The 18,847-nt window shown below is 44.3% G+C and overlaps 1 protein-coding gene across 1 annotated transcript in view; it reads left to right on the top strand.

Moving 5' to 3' along the window:
- adcy2b (adenylate cyclase 2b (brain)) overlaps positions 1-18,847 on the top strand; it is a 905,909-nt gene that overhangs the window by 599,522 nt on the left and 287,540 nt on the right. The window contains exon 5 of the mRNA XM_078539078.1: positions 10,986-11,135. Coding sequence (XP_078395204.1) covers positions 10,986-11,135 — 150 coding nt within the window. The remainder of the gene's footprint in view (positions 1-10,985; positions 11,136-18,847) is intronic.

Below are 18,847 nucleotides of genomic sequence, written 5' to 3'. Positions count from 1 at the left end.
GCTCTGAAGATACATTCTTCAGCTCTGAAGAAGAGCCATACGGACTCAAAACATTAACTCTGTTTCTCTCTGCACAGATGCTGCCAGACCCGTTGACTTTTGCAGCATTTTTTGTTTTTATTTCTGTTCTGAAGTCTGCCTGTCAGTAGGCTTGGGTGGTTTGATATGTTAGTAATCAAAGGAAGGCTTACATTGTTTTACTGGGAAGAAAGTGCAAGGCATTTATGCTTAGAAACAATGGCAACAGCCTGTGTGCTAAAAGTGAATAGACTGTGAGCAGAATTTTCCGATCCTGCCAGCAGCAGGTTTTGGAGCAGGCAGGAGCAGAAAATTCAAAGAGAGACCAAAAATCAGATTGCCGCCGATGGGAAATCAGTTCAGAATTTTCTCCTCACCACTTTCATGGCGGGCTGATGGCGGGTCAGGTTGTGTCGAAAACACAATTTGCATGCATTACCATGTCATGAATGCTCATTAAAAACACGGCTCACTGGAATCACATTCCCTTTCCCAACCTTGCTAGCAGGAAATTAGACTGCTCTGAATCATGTTTGGATATAAGTGGCGTGGAACTGGACGCTCTCACTTTGCTCGTGACTACAAAGTGAGTGCAACATTCAAAGCCTACAAGCAACAGCACTGCTCCGGTTTCTCAGCAATGGCAGTGTAATGCCACACTGGTTGGGGTGCAGGATTGGTCTGCTCACTGGGTTCCTCCGTACTCTGGGAGGGTGTGTTCAGCAGATCTCAGACAGGGCTGCAATCTGAAACAGAGATCAGCATCACAACCAGGGGTGGAGGGGAAGGAGGACAGAGACAGGGGATACAATGGGTTATAGTGGGGCTGGTGGGGGAAGGGACGATGGCAGGCAAAGGGGAGATCAAGTCTGGGGAAGCTGGAGCCTGACATAGAAGACTAGAATGCAGACACAGAAGGGGGTGGATGGCAATTGAACTGTATGAATGGGAGGGGATGCACGCAGACTCCGTAATGGGGGGTGGGGATGTTGTGTTAGTGTGGCACAAGAGGGATGGGTCGCAAAGAGTCTCATGGAGGTGGGGGAGGGGGAAGGCTTGCACATGAGGGACGGGTTGCACAGAGACTCACGGAGGGGGAATGGAAGGGATACCGTGTTGTGATCAGTAAAGAAGGAATGGGAGAGCTCATTGAAAGACAGCCATAGCCCCTGGTCTGGGGCCAAGAGGTTAGGGTGAGAGATTAAAAGCAGTTGTGTGGCTTTGTGGACAATGCTACAGGGCTATGCATTGCACGCACGTCGTAGTCCCGCTCCAGGAAGGGGCAAGGCCTGTTGCTCAATTGGGATTCTGTTTGCAAGTGGGAGATCTATTATATTTGTCCAATTTTGATTAATCTGTTGCATCTATAAGTCCACAGGAAGAAGGAGGATTGAATAACAGAGCCTTCTTGATTGATCCATTTGAGGAGGAGAAAGGCCCGGCGCCACCTAGCACAGCTTCAAGAGGAGCCCAGCCTGAGGTCCATGGTCCAGGGGAGGCCCAGAAACTCCCAGAATATGAGGAGGTCAAACCAATCCCAATTGAGGTGACTTACACAACCAAGGGTCTACCGAAGAAGACTTTCTTATCTGGGGAATGCTGTGCACGTCTGCACTTGTCAAGAGATGTGTTGGATCATATCTAATACATTCTGTGGGAGGATCTAACACCCCGTGGACTGGAGGACATCACCTGCCAATGCCTCTGAAGGTCAATTTTTTTTACGCCTAGTTTTATTGCCTGTGGATTGTTCCAAGGATCCTGAGGGGACCTATGTAACATCCCAAAGTCTTCAGCGCACAAATGTATCAAGGAGGTGACAGGTGCCCTCTACAGTAAGACTCATCATCACGTGAAGTTCACATTCGATGAAGCCAGTCAGGCTGCTAGATTTCTGGGGTTTGCAGCCAACTCAGGCTTCCCTAGAGTGCAGGGTGCAATTGATTGTACACATGTGACATTGAAAGCTCCATGGCAGCAGCCCCTGGTGTTCATTAATGGGAAAGGGTTCCAGTCCCTGAGCACCCAGCTGGTGTGTGATCATCAGAAACACATCATGCACATTTGTGCCAGATACCCTGGGAGTTCCCATGGCTCATACGTCCTGAGTCACTCCCAGGTGCCTCACGTATTCAAAGGACCTTAGCAATCACATAGTTGGCTGCTTGGGGATAAGGGTTACCCACTCAAGTGGTTGCTCATGACACCCGTGCATCATCCTCAGAGCGCCTTAAAAGAGAGATACAACACAGCACATAGGTCGACACACTCCATCACCAAGCAGACCATTGGCATTCTGAAGATGCACTTCCAATATTTGGACCTCTAAGGTGGGGCTCTACACTACTCTTCTCAGTTCTCAGAGGGTGTCTTGCATAATCGTGGTTTGTTGCACCCTTTACAACCTGGCGCTTCAAATGGGGGATCTTTTACCAGAGAGAGACATGGAGGAGGCTGAGAGCTCCTGGAATGATGAAGAACAGAAAGGGCAGGAACTTGAAGAGGGAGATGAGGGTCAGCTTCCGTGTGAGGAGACCATCGGCGTGAGGAGACCATCGAAGAAGCACAACGTGGAAGACTTGCCTGTGCCACACTGAGCCACAAGATTCCAGAAGGAGTAACGTGCAGGGAATGGGACACAGCCACATTCCTTCTGCCCCTTTATGTCATGCCAGTGCAGTGAAAGGCCTTTACAGCCAGTAACATTGAAAGCAATTTCAGCATTCAGATTTGCACCTTCAACCCTCATGATTCACCAGGCCCTAATGTTTGGAAAGGTCAGCAGCGAACCCTGTATCCGTGAGCTCTGAGAAGTGAAAGTCGGCACAATAGTGCAAATGCTTCGTCAAAGGACTTGATGCAGTCTTCGCCACCTTAATGAGAAACTTTTAGTGGACACTGAGATGCGCGCATGGTTGGAGAGACCAGCAGGCCTTATGCTCTGGCACTACCAATGAAGACAGCGATCTCATTTTGAGAGACAATTACAGTTAACCATCCAAGGCTATTGAGTACACCTACCTCCAGTTGTCCTGTAAGGAGTAGATGCATTTTGCAGATACTTCCAGTAAAGAGTTTGACACATCTCCCTGACATAGCACAAGGGTCAAGTAATCATCATGACTCAGCTACACATCACATAGATGTGAGGCTCACAAAGGGAGGCAAACCCTAAGTGGGAGCATGGCTCACCCTCGGACTAAGGGGGCACAGAGATGCATATGTACAAAGCTTTCAAATGATGAGACCATTCTCATAAGCAGCAAATGTATTTACAAAGGTGCATGAATTTACAATGACAGGACACCAATGACCCAGAAGAGATGATCAAAGTTTCTTAATTTTTCTAACCCTACTGCTATGTCCAGGTGCATCCCCGATATCCGCAGCAGAGCTGGAGGCAGCCTGCTGACTGCTATGCCCTGTTGTCTTTGATGATTTTGGCGGGCGTCTTCTACAGGACTGAGACCTGGAGGGCCCTGGCCTGCTTTGAGTCTCCTGTTATGAGACAAGTGCACCCTCCTTGGCCTGTACAGCTGGAAGTGATGGGGTCACAGGCAGGGGGAATTGCGATCAGCTGGACACTCTCGGAGTCACCTGGGTAGATGGCCCCGGTGTGCCCAGCTGTTAGCCCTCTTCCCTGTGGGTGCCCGAGGGCCCCTGCTTGACTCCCAAAGGAGAAAGGGCTCCTGGATGGAGGTCAAAGTGCCCAGACCCCTATTGCCTAGCCACTGATGGATCTCGTCAATGCCATAGTGATGGAATGAAGGTCCGAGCACAAATCTGGTCAGATCTGCTGGACCAAGGTCTCCAAGGCGGTTGCAACCCTTCCCATGGAGACCTTGAGTCGCTCGCATGTCAGAGTCATGACATCAGACAGAATGCAGACGGACTCCTCCATCCTTTGCTCTAGCCTGTTGACTGTCTCTCACAACTCTACCTGATTTTCAGAAAATGCTGCAAAAACTCAGCAGGCCTAACAGCATCTGTAGAGAGAAAGACAGAGTTAACGTTTCAAGTCTGTATGACTCTTCTTCAGAGCTAAAGAGAAGTAAAAATGTGATGAAATTTATACTGTTTAAGGGAGGGTGGAGTAGGTGAAGCTGGATAGAAGGCCAGCGATAGGTGGGGGCAAAGGAGAGATTGACAAAGATGTCATGAACAAAAGGACAAAGGGGTGTTAATGGTAGTGGTACTGGCTAAAGGAGGTGCTGATGGTGGCATTAAGGTAAGAAAGCAGAATGTGATAATAGCAGGACAAGGATAAGCACTCTGAAAAGAACAACATGAACAAGTGACAGATGGCCCTAGTGGGCGTGGAGTGGGGTATGGGTAGGGATGGTGGTGGGGAAAAAAGATCGAAAATAGGATAAAAGGTGGGAATAAAATGAATAAAAATTAAAATAAATAAAAATAAAAATATGGGTAAAAAATAAAAAACGAAAATTAAAAAATAAAAATGAATATTGAAAAAGGGGGTAAAAAAGGGTGAGGACAGAGGAGAGAGTTCATGGTCTAAAGTTGTTCAACTCAATGTTAAGTCCGGAAGGCTGTAAAGTGCCTCATCAGAAGATGAGGTGCTGTTCCTCCAGTTTGCGTTGGACTTCACTGGAACATTGCAGCAGGCCAAGGACGGACATGTGGAGTATTGAACAGAAACGTTCAGCACTCAGCATAGGACTCAGTTTCATACCCTTATGCCCTTACCTCAATGAATTTCGTACTCGGCACGATGCTGAACTCTTCTTCTGCTGCCTTCATCTCCATGCTCATTTCTTTGGGCAGGAGTCCTCCCCCCATTCAACGGATCCTTTCACCTGCCTCCAGTATTCTCCCTCCACCTGGACCCCTCCCTCTGGCCTCTGACCTGCTCTGGATCTTTTCATTGAGAACAGTGGCGTGACATTGGCCGTCTCAATTTCTCTGCCCCTCTCACCCACTCTAATCAGTCTCCTTCTGAACTTGCCTCACTCCGTTCTCTTAGGTTCAACCCTGACTTTGTTATCAAACTTGCTGACAAGGGTGGTGCTGTTGTTGTCTGGTGTACTGACCTCTACCTCGCAGAGGCTGAGTGCCAACTCTCAGACACTTCCTCCTACCTCCCCCTGGACCATGACCCCACCACCAAACATCAAGACATTCTTTCCAGGACTGTCACTGATTTCATCTCGTCTGGAGATCTTCCCTCCACAGCTTCCAACCTCATAGTCTCCCAATCCCAGACAGCCAGCTTCTACCTCCTCCCCAAAATCCACAAACAGGACTGCCCCGGTAGACCGATCGTGTCAGCCTGTTCCTGCCCCAAGGAACTCATTTCTTCCGATCTTGACTCCATTCTCTCTCACTTTGTCCAGTCTCTTCCCACCTACATCCATGATTCCTCTGATGCCCTATGTCATGTTAACAATTTCAAGCTCCCGGGCCCTAACCGCCCCCTCTTCACCATGGACATCCAATCCCTCTACATCTCCATCCCCCACCAGGATAGTCTGAGGGCTCCCCACTTCTTCCTTGAACACAGGCCCGAACAATCCCCAGCCACCACCGCTCTCCTCCATTTGGCTGAACTTGTTCTCTCACTTAACAATTTCTCCTTAAACTTGTCTCACTTCCTCCAAATAAAAGTTGTGGCTATGGGTACCCGCATGGGTCCCAGTTATGCCTGTCTCTTTATGGGTTATGTGGAACATTCCTTGTTCCAGTCCTACTCAGGACCCCTCCCACAACTCTTTTTTTGGTACATCAATGACTGTTTCGGTGCCGCTTCATGCTCTTGTCTGGACCTGGAAAAAGTTATCAATTTTGCTTCCAATTTCCACCCCTCCATCACCTTCACATGGTCCATCTCCAACACTTCCCTTCCCTTCCTTGACCTCTCTGTCTCAATTTATGGTGATAGATTGTCCACCAATATTCATTACAAGCCCACCAACTCTCACAGCTACCTCGACTACAGCTCCTCACATCCTGCTTCCTGTAAGGACTCCATCCCGTTCTCTCAGTTCCTTCGCTTCTATCGCATCTGTTCTGATGATGCCACTTTCCAAAACAATGCTTCCAACATGTCTTCCTTCTTCCTTAACCGAGGTTTCCCACCCACCCACTGTGGTTGACAGGGCCCTCAACCGTGTCCGACCCATCTCCTGCGCCTCTGCCCTCACACCTTCCTCTCCCTCCCAGAACCATGACAGGGTCCCTTTGTCCTCATTTTTCACCCCACCAGCCTCCGCATTCAAAGGATCATCCTCCACCATTTCCGTCAACTCCAGCATGATGCCATCACCAAACACGTCTTCCCCTCATCCCCTAGTCAGCATTCCATAAGGACCATTCCCTCCGGGACTCGCTGGTCCACTCCTCCATCACCCCCAACACCTCATCCCCCTCCCACGGCACCTTCCCATGCAACCGCAGATGGTGCAACACCTGCCCCTTATCTCCTCCCTTCTCACCATCCAAGGGCCCAAACATTCCTTTCAGGCGAAAAAGTGTTTCACCTGTACCTCCTTCAATTTGGTCTACTGCATTCGCTGTTCCCAATGCTGCCATCTGAGGGATCAAACACAGACTGGGTGACTGCTTTGAGGAACACCTTCAGTCTGTCGCAAGCATGACCCAGACCTTCCTGCCGCTTGCCATTTCAACACAGCACCCTGCTCTCATGCCCACATGTCCGTTCTTGGCCTGCTGCAATGTTCCAGTGAAACCCAATGCAAACTGGAGGAACAGCACCTCATCTTCCGATTAGGCACTTTACAGCCTTCCGGACTGAATATTGAGTTCAACAACTTCAGATCATGAATTCCTCTCCTCTACCCTCATCCCCTTTTTACCTCCTTTTTTCAATATTCATTTTTATTTTTTAATTTTCATTTTTTTATTTTTTATCCACTTGTTATTTATTTTCATTTTTATTCGTAGTTTTATCCATAGTTTTATCCCCACCTTTTATCCTATTTTCGATCTTTTTTCCTCACCACCATCCCTCCCCCAACCCCACCCCACCCCCACTAGAGCCATCTGTCACTTGTTCATATTGTTCTTTCCAGAGTGCTTACCCTTGTCCTGCTATTATCAAATTCTGCTTTCTTACCTTAATGCCACCATCTGCGCTTCCTTTAGCCCTTACCACCACCATTTACACCCCCTTTGTTCTTTTGTTCATGACATCTTTTTTCCTGGATACAGACATACCAAGACGTTTCCTGACAACCAGCTGACTTGCTAAAAGTAATGGATGTATTTGGGTGGCGTTTAAATATGGTGCCCAGACCTTTGACTTAATTAGGTAAAGGCGGGGCAGATGAATCAGTGCCGCCCCACATAGTGATTTGGAGGGCTACTCGCCAATGCATAATTAACGAGTTTTCGAGCATGAACTTGGGCTTGAGTTCCCGCCCTATCGCCCAGCAGGAAGCGAAACCCGACTGCCACCGCACTTAGTCTCTGGAAGGGGAAATTCCGCCCTGTGAGTCTTCAAAGCCCCAGAAAAGTGCTGAGAGTGTGGGGTTATAAGCAGTTGTGCTTTAAACTGTCCATTTAGTTCTGAGATGAAAGAGAGTTGGGCTCTCAACGATAGCTAATTAGCATTTCTATCTAGATACATGGCTAATGTGATTCACATTGCCATGGGGAAGGATTCAAAGGAAACCATTGTAAGGATAAAGTTACAAGCTTTCCTACATTATCACTGAATATCACAGACAGTATTTTTGAGTCTGCCTGGATCCTGGAGTGGGAGAGCAGAAAGAGGTCACAAAAGTCTCTATGTTTGCCATGCAAGAATGCGGCTGGAAGCTCGTGCTTGGATTGAAAGCACGAAGGCCGCGGTTCTCCGGTGCCATTGAAAGTCAGCTTTTGGCTAGCTCTCCATATTTTCTATTCCCACCCACGATTGGTCCCGCCATGGGCAGCATCAGAAAATCCCAACCCAAATTTGAGGGGAGTTAAAACAAGGCTGGAAGAGTCACCTAGCTTAGGCGAGAAGGAGAATCTCCAGTAAAAGCAAACCTCACTGTGAAAGATAGTTTGAAGATTGCAAGTTATGAGATGAGAAAATAAAAGAACAGGCATAACCCTTGGGAGCTAATAATCACTTTGGTTTGATTGTGGAAAAATTGAATGACTACCTAAAGGAGAATGTAATGTGTACCTGTGAAGTGTGCTTTTTTGGTTGGGCTAGAAAAAAGGAGGGTATTCCATTCTGTGTTTAAAGTACAAGTTGCCTACAAATATAGTGTTTAGTCAATACCTCAGTTGGAATGGGAAGCACTGTTATTCTGAATCGCACACTAGTCATCTAGCTAACTGAGCTGACCAGCTCCATTTTTCAATTCCATCCTTCTAAAGCCTGCTGCTTGGTTTGCTTTATTTGTCACATTATTAAACTGAATTGCTACTTTTAGTGATTTGTGTATTTGTACTCCCAGATCCTTTTGATCCTCTACTCCATTTAGATTCTGATTTTCCAAGCAATACGTGGCTTCAGTATTTTTTTACTAATATAGAATACCTTACACCTATCCTGTGCTGAAATTCATCTGCCAATTATACTCTCATTCTGTATGTTTGTTAATGTCTTCTTGTAATCCGTCCCATTTCTCCTCAGTAGACTAATCACGTAATTTGGTGTCATCTGTGAATTTAAAAAATTGTGTTTTTGATTCCAAAGTCTAAATTGTTAATATAAATTGCGAACAACAGTACTTCCAACACTGATACTTGTGGCACCTGATTTCTCGCCTGCTGCCACTCTGAATAACTATACTTAATTCCCACTCTCTGCTTTCTGTCTTGAAGCCAACTAGCTATCCATTATGTTACTTATCCCTTACTCTTCATGCCCTGGCCTTATTCATTCGTTTATTATGTGGCATCTTCTGTCAAAGGCCTTTTAGAAATCTAGATAAATTACATCCACTTCATTACACTTGTCTACTCTCTCAGTTACATCTTCAAATTAATCCAATGAGGTTGGTCATGCAAGACTGTCCCTCTTGAAACCCATACTGACTATTCTTATAATACTTATGGCTTTTAGATGTTCTTTTATTTTCTCCTTTCTTAGGGATCCCATTATTTTTTCTACCACCAATGTCAAGCTGACTGGTCTATAGTTTCCTGGACATCTTCCACTCCCCTTCTTAAATACAGGAACAACATTAGTTTGTGCTGGTCCTCTGGCACTACACATATACATGTTCAATATGTGTAATAGTGCCTCTGCTGTCTCTTCGATAGCCCTTTAAAAATGTGTGGAAGCAATCTGTCCAGACCAGGGGTTTATCCTGTTTGAGTTTAATTAGTTTATTTAATATTTCTCCTCTTTTGCGTTAAACGTGTTATGTCATTTCTAATCCCATTTTACAATCTCATGTCTCCCTGATTGGTCTATCTAATAAATACTAAGCAAAGTATTTAGTTAGTATTTCTGCCATTTGACTATTGCTGCATGTGACTTTACCCTTCCATCCCTTAGTGGCCCTATCCCCAAATGGACTTTCCTTTTTTCTATTTATGCATATGTGGAATAGTACATCCTCCTTGGTTATTTAATTTCATAGTTTATCGGCCTTATTTTTTAAAAAACTTTTCTCCTAATGTCTTTGTTTTGTTCCTTGTCATGTTCTCTCCTGTTGTCCATGTACTTAATGCATGCATGTTTTTCTACCTCAATTTTTCATTTATGTCTTTATTCATCTATGGTGTCTCATTCCTGTTTAGTTTGCTCTTGTCTTTTAGCAGAATATATTTTTCCTGGACTGTTAAATAGTTTTACATGTTTCCCATCGGTGTTCCATATCATTATTTATCAATATCATTGTCCATTTATCTCCCCAAGTTCTATGCACATGCCCTCAAAATCAATAGCAACAACAATTTGTATTTGTTTAGTACCTTTCATGTAATAACGTACCCTAAGCTGCTTCATAGAAGCTATAAAAAGCACAGTTTGATACTGAACCACATAAGGAGTTTTTGAGTCTATAACAAAAAGTCTGGTCAAAAAGGTAGATTTTAAGGAGCATCCATAGGAGGAAAAGTAGATAAGAGAGGATCATGCTGGTAAGGTTAGAAGAGTAGGATGAGAGAATGTTTAGGTGAAGCAGTCATTGTCTGGTTTGGCTGAATGGACTGTTTCTATGCCATATATTCAATGAAATTCAATGTAATAATCTTCCATGTGTTTTCTGGGCAGCCAGACAGCAGAATGTGTTGACAGAGGGTTTGCTCCGTTCGAGGGCTTGCTTCATTAATATACAATTATTTTGGATGGAAAACAAGAGTCCTTAGGGAACCACATTGCTTCTGGGCCATGGTAATATCAGGCGGCCTGGCCAACTTCCTGACCAAAAAATGATAGGTCCAGCTGGGGATCTGTTGTTGCAGTGGCCCACGTTGCTTATGTGGTGCATGGAGGAGCACCCCTTTTCCTCCCAGCCCCACCCAATAGCCAAATTACCCTCAGGGTACCTCTTTGCCCTGACGGAGAAGTGACACTGTGTGGTTGACGAATGCCACTACCGCACCCCTCCACAACACCCCACAACAAAGTTAGTCCTAAAGTGGCAATGATCGCCATGTACAGCATAGGACCACAATATTAAAAGAGCCTACTGCCTGACTTAGGTAGGCAGTGTAGCTGCCTAGTGGTGGGTAGACCCTTCACAATAAAGTCTTTGCAATGGCATTGTTGGGAACAAAATCCTGCATTATATCTTCTCATTTTTGTTGTGCTACCACAGCATTTCCACCAGGCAACAGGCCTCAAAATCTCCCCCAGTGACTGGAAAGTCAGAAATACAAATTGGATATATTGAATTCATCATTCGATTCTCCAAATTTGCACTACTGTCGAGCAAGATTCTGTACTGGGAATCAAATCACTAAAGGCACACAGTTTAGATATTAAAAGTCATGGGCATTGCTGAAAATAAATTTTATTGCTTTAATTTGATTTTATCTAGATCATGGCCAATGTCATCATTTTCATCTGTGGAAATCTGGCAGGAGCCTATCACAAGCACCTGATGGAACTGGCCCTGCAGCAGACATATCAAGACACATGCAATTGCATTAAGTCACGTATCAAGCTAGAATTTGAAAAGCGACAACAGGTAAATATTTATATTCCATATCTGCATTTTGCACCACAATGTTTTTCCATCGAGAAATTTGACATTGGGGTGGAGCTAATATAATCCATGCAAACTGATCTTGATTTAGTTTATTGTATCCCTAGAGCCCCTTAATAATGTTTATCTTTCAGTCTTGTAAGGAATTTGGGCTTGAAATTGACAAGGAATCAATAGTGAGACTAGTCAACCTGTAACAAGTCAGAAAGATTTAAGTATGAAAGTATAAAACTTAACAAAACCAGGCACTAATTTACAGGGTCAGACAGGCTTAACTTCCCGTTTTAACCATGGATGGCGGAGCATGCCAGGACTTGCCGTATGTCTTCTCTTACTTGAAGTTTGATCTTTAACCCCACTGTGAGGCTGTCCATCGTGATGGTCTCCTTCTGTGCTGTGGCGAGGATTTTTGGCTCCCCGTGTGCAATCCTTTCTAACTTGGTGATTGGACTTCAGATTGTATGCTCTGTACATACTTGGCTTCCCAGGAGCATGACCCTCTGTGATTGGTTCTTAGAGCACAAGATTGGGCTGTGATGGGCTCTACTGGTTCATGCCCGAACTTGTCCAGAAGTTGCCCAGACAGAGCCCCTCTACTTGGCATTCTGCACATACACCATGGTCACAAGATCCCATTGTTTCAGGTTCAGCTGGTATAAACTTGTCCTCGGACTATGATACTGATATAAGTCACATATACACTTCTCAGGTCAGGGGTTCACCAAACCCAACATAGCTTTAAGCAAGCAGTAAATTTGAAGCATTTATACAAAACTGAAAAACCATTCATACATCAATTTTCCCACAACATGTCAGCCTAGCTCATTTAGTAATAGTAATCTTGATTCTTGAGTTAGAAGGTTGTTTGCTCAAGCCCCATTAGTGAAATGAGCAGGTAACCTAGGTTGACATTTTATTGAAGGACTGAGGAATTTTTCCATGGGACCAAACTTCCTCTTAAACTCACCACTCAATTTTCTTTCCTGGCACCCAACATGGCCAGTATTGTAACCAGTTCTGTCTCTTCAGATGTTGACCCTGTCACCTCTAAATCTGCCGTCATCACCTCTGTCCTCAAAAACATCCCCTCTCCACTGCCCTTGCAAAGTACCATCCCATCTCCAATGTCCTTTTCCTCTCCAAAGTCCTTGAATTGTTGTTGCCTCCCAAAGCCTTCCATGTTTGAATCCCTCCAATTAGCTTCTGCCCCTGCCACAGTACTGAAAAAGCTCTTATCGAAGTCAGAAAAGAAATCCTGTCTGATTTTGACAAAGGTAAACTTACTATCCTTGCCCTTCATGACCTGTGTGCACCTTTGATATAGTTGACTACACACCCTCCTTTAATTATTTAATTATTATCTATCTAATCGTAACCAGAATATCATTTGCAATGGCTTCTCGTCCCACTCCTGCTGGTGGTCCACCAAGGTTCTAGGTTTAGCCCCTTCCAATTTCTCATCTACAAGCTGCCCCCTCGGTGACATCATCTGAAAGTACAGTGTTAGTTTTCACATGTACGCTTACGACACCCAGGTATACCTCACCACCACCGCTCTCGACTCCCTCTCTATTGCTGAATTATCAGACTGCTTGTCCAACATTCAGTACTGAATGAGCAGAATTTTTTTCCAATTAAATATTTGGAAGGCTGAAGCCATTGTCTTCGGTCCCTGCTCCAAACTGTTCCCTAGCTTCTAACTCCATTACTTTCCTGGAGAACTGTTGAAGGCTGAATCAGACTATTTGCAACATAGGCCCGTAACTTCTGAGCTCCGGGGCATCGTACCTGTGGGGGTATCCCAAAGATGCATTGGGGCACCCCTCCCCCCCACCGCCCAGCCCACCAGAAGTGCCCACGTAAGGACTGCACGGCAATTGCCTGGGAAGTTCAAATCTTCGTTGGGCAATTGCCCTACAATAGGAACTATCTGAAAGTATGATATAAATCGCAAACTTCAGATGGTTCAGACTGTCTTATCAGAATAGTTACACTGAAAAGGTTAGAATAATTAAAACCGCTTTCACTTCTGGGTAACTATAGCTAGTGGCATAAAAAGGGGGCTTGGCTTCCTTACCTCTGACTCAGCTGCCCTCAACACAAGGCCTCAGGAACTCGCTGCACTACACTGTTCTCACTCGGTCTGAGTCAGAAGGTCAGACAAGAAAGGAACAGCTTCATTTTGAGGTAAGTAGGAGAGGAGTGGCAATCCAAATCTGATTGCCACTCCACAGAAGTTACAGGCCTTGGTGTCAGATTTGATCCCAAGATGGGCTTTCCAGCACAAATCTGCATTGTCATTAAGACTGCCTATTTTCACCTCCATAACATCTAGCTCGCCCCAGCCTCAGCTCATTTGCTACTAAAACCCTCATCCATGCCATAGTTACCTCTAGAATTGACTATTCCAATGCATTTCTGTCTGCCCCACCATATTCTACCCTCCATAAAGTTGAGGTCATCCAAAATTCTGTTGGCTGTATCCTTACTCACACCAGGTCCCTTCAACCATCATCCCTATGCTTGCTGGCATACATTGGTCCCCAATTAAGCAGTGCCTCTATTTTAAAATTCTCATCTTTGTTTCTAGTCCTTACATGGCTCTCCCCTGCCAATCCCTGTAGCCTCCCATAGCCCCACCTTGCTGTACTAAGGAAAATGCCATGAAATCCTGCTTTTCCATTGTTATGCGAGGAGAGCAGGTTCATGTTTTTTCTTTGAAATCCCACATCTCCCAGTGATCCTGCACTTACTCCGTAATGAAAGAAGCAAGAGTTATCATTTAGTGGCATGAGTAAGCAAAGACAGATGGTTGACTTCTGAAAGAAAGACATGTTGTGCATCATGTGCAAGGATAACAGTTAAGTGAGGAGAGATAGGTGGTTTAAAACCCCACAGGCTCTCTCCTCCAGGCTGCTTACACACTGCATGCCTGACACCTGACACCCTCTGCCAACAGTGTCCATCACCCATTCTGCAAGCGCAGCCAGCACATTGATGAATCATTGCACTCCTCCTGTGGCCTGCTCCTTGTTATTGCGTGCAAGCTTGTCCTGAAAAACAGAAGCAAGTGTGTCATGGTCAGAGTAGCAAAAGGTTTTGAGGATGTACACACCAGGGTTGAATAATGTTGCTGGTATGTGAAAGATGACTGAGGTGAGAAGAGGTAAAGGAAGTAACAGTGAGGAGGGTAACTGCAAGACAATGGCATGAGGAATACTATAGTAATTATTGGAGAGTGCTGGTCGTGAGGGGGTAAAGTGTTCAAACTGCTAGGGTAAGAGTTAGAGCTGAATTTTTAAAAAGTGTTAAAAGATATTGGTTAGGAAACCAACTTAGTTATCCCAGTGAGGTCATGTGACTTTTTTTAACAGTACAGCCTGTCCTGGGGCAATGCTGGCACTCCTGCACTCAACCACCTTTGCCATTAATGATGCTTGTCTTGATATCTTCCTATTTCTGGTGGATCAAATATCTTCATCTTTCTGTCAACCTCCTCCATCAAAACTTCCAATACAGTCTAAAACCGGAGGCACTTTTGCAGCATCTACTGTGCCTTTCAATGTGCAGTCTTCAATAACAGTTGCTGCAGCCATAGTACCTGCCCTTTAAGAGGTACAGGCTCCCTTTAAATGTCATCAGCAACGTGTGCAATTGACGTCCCTGATTAGGCAAGCTACCAATAAAGAATGTGAATAGTGCTGATAGTCTGCCTATTTTATTTTAATTACGAGGGGCATAAACTTAGGTCCTTCTTTGCATCCACATAATTGAACGTGCAATCTGAGAGGGGCATCCGGGCAGTGCATGAAAACACACAGCAATTTCTACCTGTATATTTTTTTAAGACACAGGTTCAGTAGCACAGTGTCTGTGCTCTATCCCACTGTATTGTTAAATAGTACAATTTGGGTAATTGTTCATTCTTTTTCTGGTCTGATTTTGTGTTGCGTTTTAATGAGGCAAATACCATATTCAACTGAAGAAATCATTAGCATCAATCCAAGACCAGTTTGAACTTCAATAAATTGAAGTAGAAGAACAGAAAAGTGTAATTTGATGACTAGAAAATGTTCATAGCCTGTACCCAATTGCATTCAGCACAACTTCATGAAAATTATTTGACCACAGACAATAAAATTTTGGCAAAGGAATATCATTATTTCAAATTTTTACTCATATGCTTGTCTTCTTATAATCCATTTAGAGCATTTATTACTTCTGAGTAATAAAAGTTGGCACTTGGTAAATGATGATAAATATTGAAGCAATGGATGTTAATTTGCTTTATTTATATCAAGTGTCCAGATTTTGCTGGAGTGAGGTGTCTCATAGCATACCCTGTTAGTTACACTTGTTTATGCATATTTAAGATTTAAAAATCTTTGCCTACTAAGTTGCTGCAAGTGCAAATTGATATGCATTGTGAGGGCACCAGGACATCAGGGATTTTGGTGAACAACAGTGCAACTCCTTAACTAATGAGATTAAACAATTGAGAACTAAACAGAGGACGGACTGAGAAAGAGCATAATTGTCAAATCAAATTCAGAAACAGAAATAAACTCCACACTTAGTTGTTCATAATTTGGGCAAGGGTAGTTGTTTCGCACAGTGCTGAAAGACTTCTAGATGTTACTTTCTGTGGAGACTTTAACGGGCAATCAAGGTGCAATGGAACAACTTCCTGAAAAGCACAAGGAGGTTAAGTATGAAGTTCTGCCTTCAGGAAGCTAACAGCATCTAGTGGCGATTCAAAATTCACGGAGTATTGCTTCCTCGCTACAATAATGACGGTTCATGTCATTCAGATACTTCTTTTGGCAAAACCTGGTCCAAGACATTCATGACTTCCAACTTTTTTTATGTATATCTGCTGCTTGATTAGAAACAGATATTGATACAGAAAAGGCTTCGTAATCTTTCCGTTTTGCTGACAAGAAACCATTTTCCCCATGAGTAAGTTTTTTTCTTTTTCTAACGCAAATGCGTTTTATATACACCATTGTCCAGCATCCCTTCCCCTTCCTAAAAAATGCATAGCATAAAACAGTAAGTTTGGATAACATTTTATTTTTGCCTATATGGAGAGATTGGAGGTGATTTACTTGTCTTAATTAACTTCAGAATATTTTCTTTTAAATTCTTTTAACAATTCCTACGTTAAAACCAGCTTCAAATTTGTAATCTTTAAATTGCTTTCTATTTTATATGAGTTGGATATTCTAGGCCATGATTAACCCTAATGCCTCATCTGCATTGCTATAATACATCTTTTATTTCCCATTGTTGTCATTTCCATTTCAATTGCACCAATGATGGGAGCAAAGTTCAGTTTTAAATTTTGTCTTTATTACTTTTGGAGTAAAATGTTATGCACAGGGAGGACTAAAAATCAAAGTTTACACATAACTTTTATGCCAGAGTACCAGAAAAAGAATTCAGGTCCATATTTTCAAAGTATTCTCTGTTGAGTTTTCAAATATATTGCAGCTTCACAGCAGTTACATAGCACAGAGTGGCAAACTGGGTCAGCTTCATTGCATTTATATATATCCTTTCATGACTACGGACATCCCACAACATTTTACAGCCAGTGAGTACTTTTGAAGTGCAGTCACTGTTGTAGGAAATGCAGCAGGTAATTTGTACACAGCAAACTCCCACAAACAACAATATGATAATGACTAGATAATGTTTTCTTATTGGCCAGGCCACTGGGAAGAATTTTGCTGCTTTTCTTCAAAACAATGCCATGGGATATTTTATGTCCATCAGAGAGAGCAGGCGTGGCCTCGATTTTAAGATTTCATCTGAGAAACAACACATTCAACACTACAGCATTCCCTCAGTATTGTACTGGAGTGTGACCCTAGATGTTGTATTCAAGACCACTATTTTAAATCTGGAATTGGGAACCTGACGCTTGGATAATTTTTGGGTCCTGAACTAGTGCTGCATCTGTGTCGCTCACGCGATACAACTTTAACATGCAGATGGCCTGATTGGGCCGGAGGCAAGCTCAGCACCCAATTACTGATGCCAAGCACTGCCAGGAGGCAAGAACTGACTGCTGAGCACAATTCTCAAAGGCAGACTCTCAAGGAGTTTAACAGGCAGTTAATTGGAGTCGAGTGGGTTCCCATCTCATGCTCCAACACTCCCCCGCCCACCCTCGCTTTCAAATTACATTGTGTCCCAGAGGTGTTGGAACATTGACCTGCCATCAGAGAGCACTAATTTTGAAGCCAGCCATTCCTGTTTTAGCCCCCATGGGCAATGGAAAATCAGGCCCCAAGTCTTGGAAGAGGTGGAGAGGAGGGCAGATGTTATCTATCTACAATGGGAAAGCCAAACTTTGAAAAGGCAGTGGGACCACATAGCGATGGAGGTCAATACCAGGAGTAATAACCCGGGAGCCTGGATGCAGAGAAACAGAAAGGCACAAAAGGAGGCCCTTCATCTTATTGCATCGGTACCAGCCAAAAAACAGCTACCAGCCTAATCTGATTTGTTAACTCTTGGTACATAGCCTTGTAGGTTACAGCACTTCAAGTGTATATTTGAAATGTTATGAGATTTTCTGCCTACACCACCCTTTCAGGCAGCGAGTTCCAGACCTCCTCTGTGTGAAAACATTTCTCCTCAACTCTTCTCCAACCCGTCTAGCAATTACTTTAAATCGCTGACCCCAGAGGCAGGATTTTCGGAGAGGGTTCCGCTCGTTGACGCATAAAATGATGCGGGACGATGTTGGGTGGAACTCCCGATGTCACCCCACGTCATTTCAATTTTCAGGTCGGCGGGGGTGCAGCCGAGTCAGCTGCGCACCCGCCAACCTGTCAACGGCCTATTGAAGCCATTGAAAAAACAAATTAAAGTCATTAATGGACCTGCCCGTCCAACCTTAAGGTTGGTGGGCAGGCCGGGAGCCCTGGCGGGCTTCAGAAAAAGCATGAAACCTCATCCATGGGTGGGATGAGGTTTCATGGGGGCGTTTAAATTTTTAATAAAGGTTTCAATAAAAGTTACGGACATGTCCCAACTCATGTGACAATGTCACATGAGGGGACATATCAGGGAAATTTTTCTATCATTTGTATTACAAATTTTAATTCTGAGCCGATCTCCCTGAGGCAGCACTGAGTCTCCCGGCTGACGGAATCGCCCCCCCCTCCCCCGTCTGCACAGGGAGCGCATAGCACTTCCTGGCGGACGTCACGCTGGGCGGGCTTTAATTGGCCAGCCCACGTAAGATGGCGGTGTGCCCACGACTGGGGGCGCTGATCGGAGGAGCGCCCGCCCGTGCCTGCTCCAAGGGGGATAATTTTTCCCCAGGTTATTAATCTCTGCTAAGGGAATTGCTCCTTCTTTTGCACACTATCAAGGCCCCTGATAATTTTATGACCTCAATTAAATCTCCCCTTAGCCTCCTCTGTTCCAAAGGGAAAAATCACAATCCCAGTTTATTTAATCTTGCCTCATGGTTAAAATTCTCCAATCCTGGCAAATCCTGTTAAATCTCCTTTGTATCATCCCTTGTGCAATCACACCCTTCTATAATGCAGTGACCAGAACCATGCACATTTCTCTAGCTGTTGCTTAACTAGTGTTTTATACAGGTCTAGCATATACGACCTAGTATTGTATATGTATGTTTTGGCTGACAAAACAAAGTATCCAGTATTGTTACG

Source organism: Cetorhinus maximus, chromosome 3 (genome assembly GCF_964194155.1).
Source record: "Cetorhinus maximus chromosome 3, sCetMax3.hap1.1, whole genome shotgun sequence".
Taxonomy (NCBI): Eukaryota; Metazoa; Chordata; class Chondrichthyes; order Lamniformes; family Cetorhinidae; genus Cetorhinus; species Cetorhinus maximus.
This window is presented reverse-complemented; position numbering and strand designations above follow the sequence as displayed.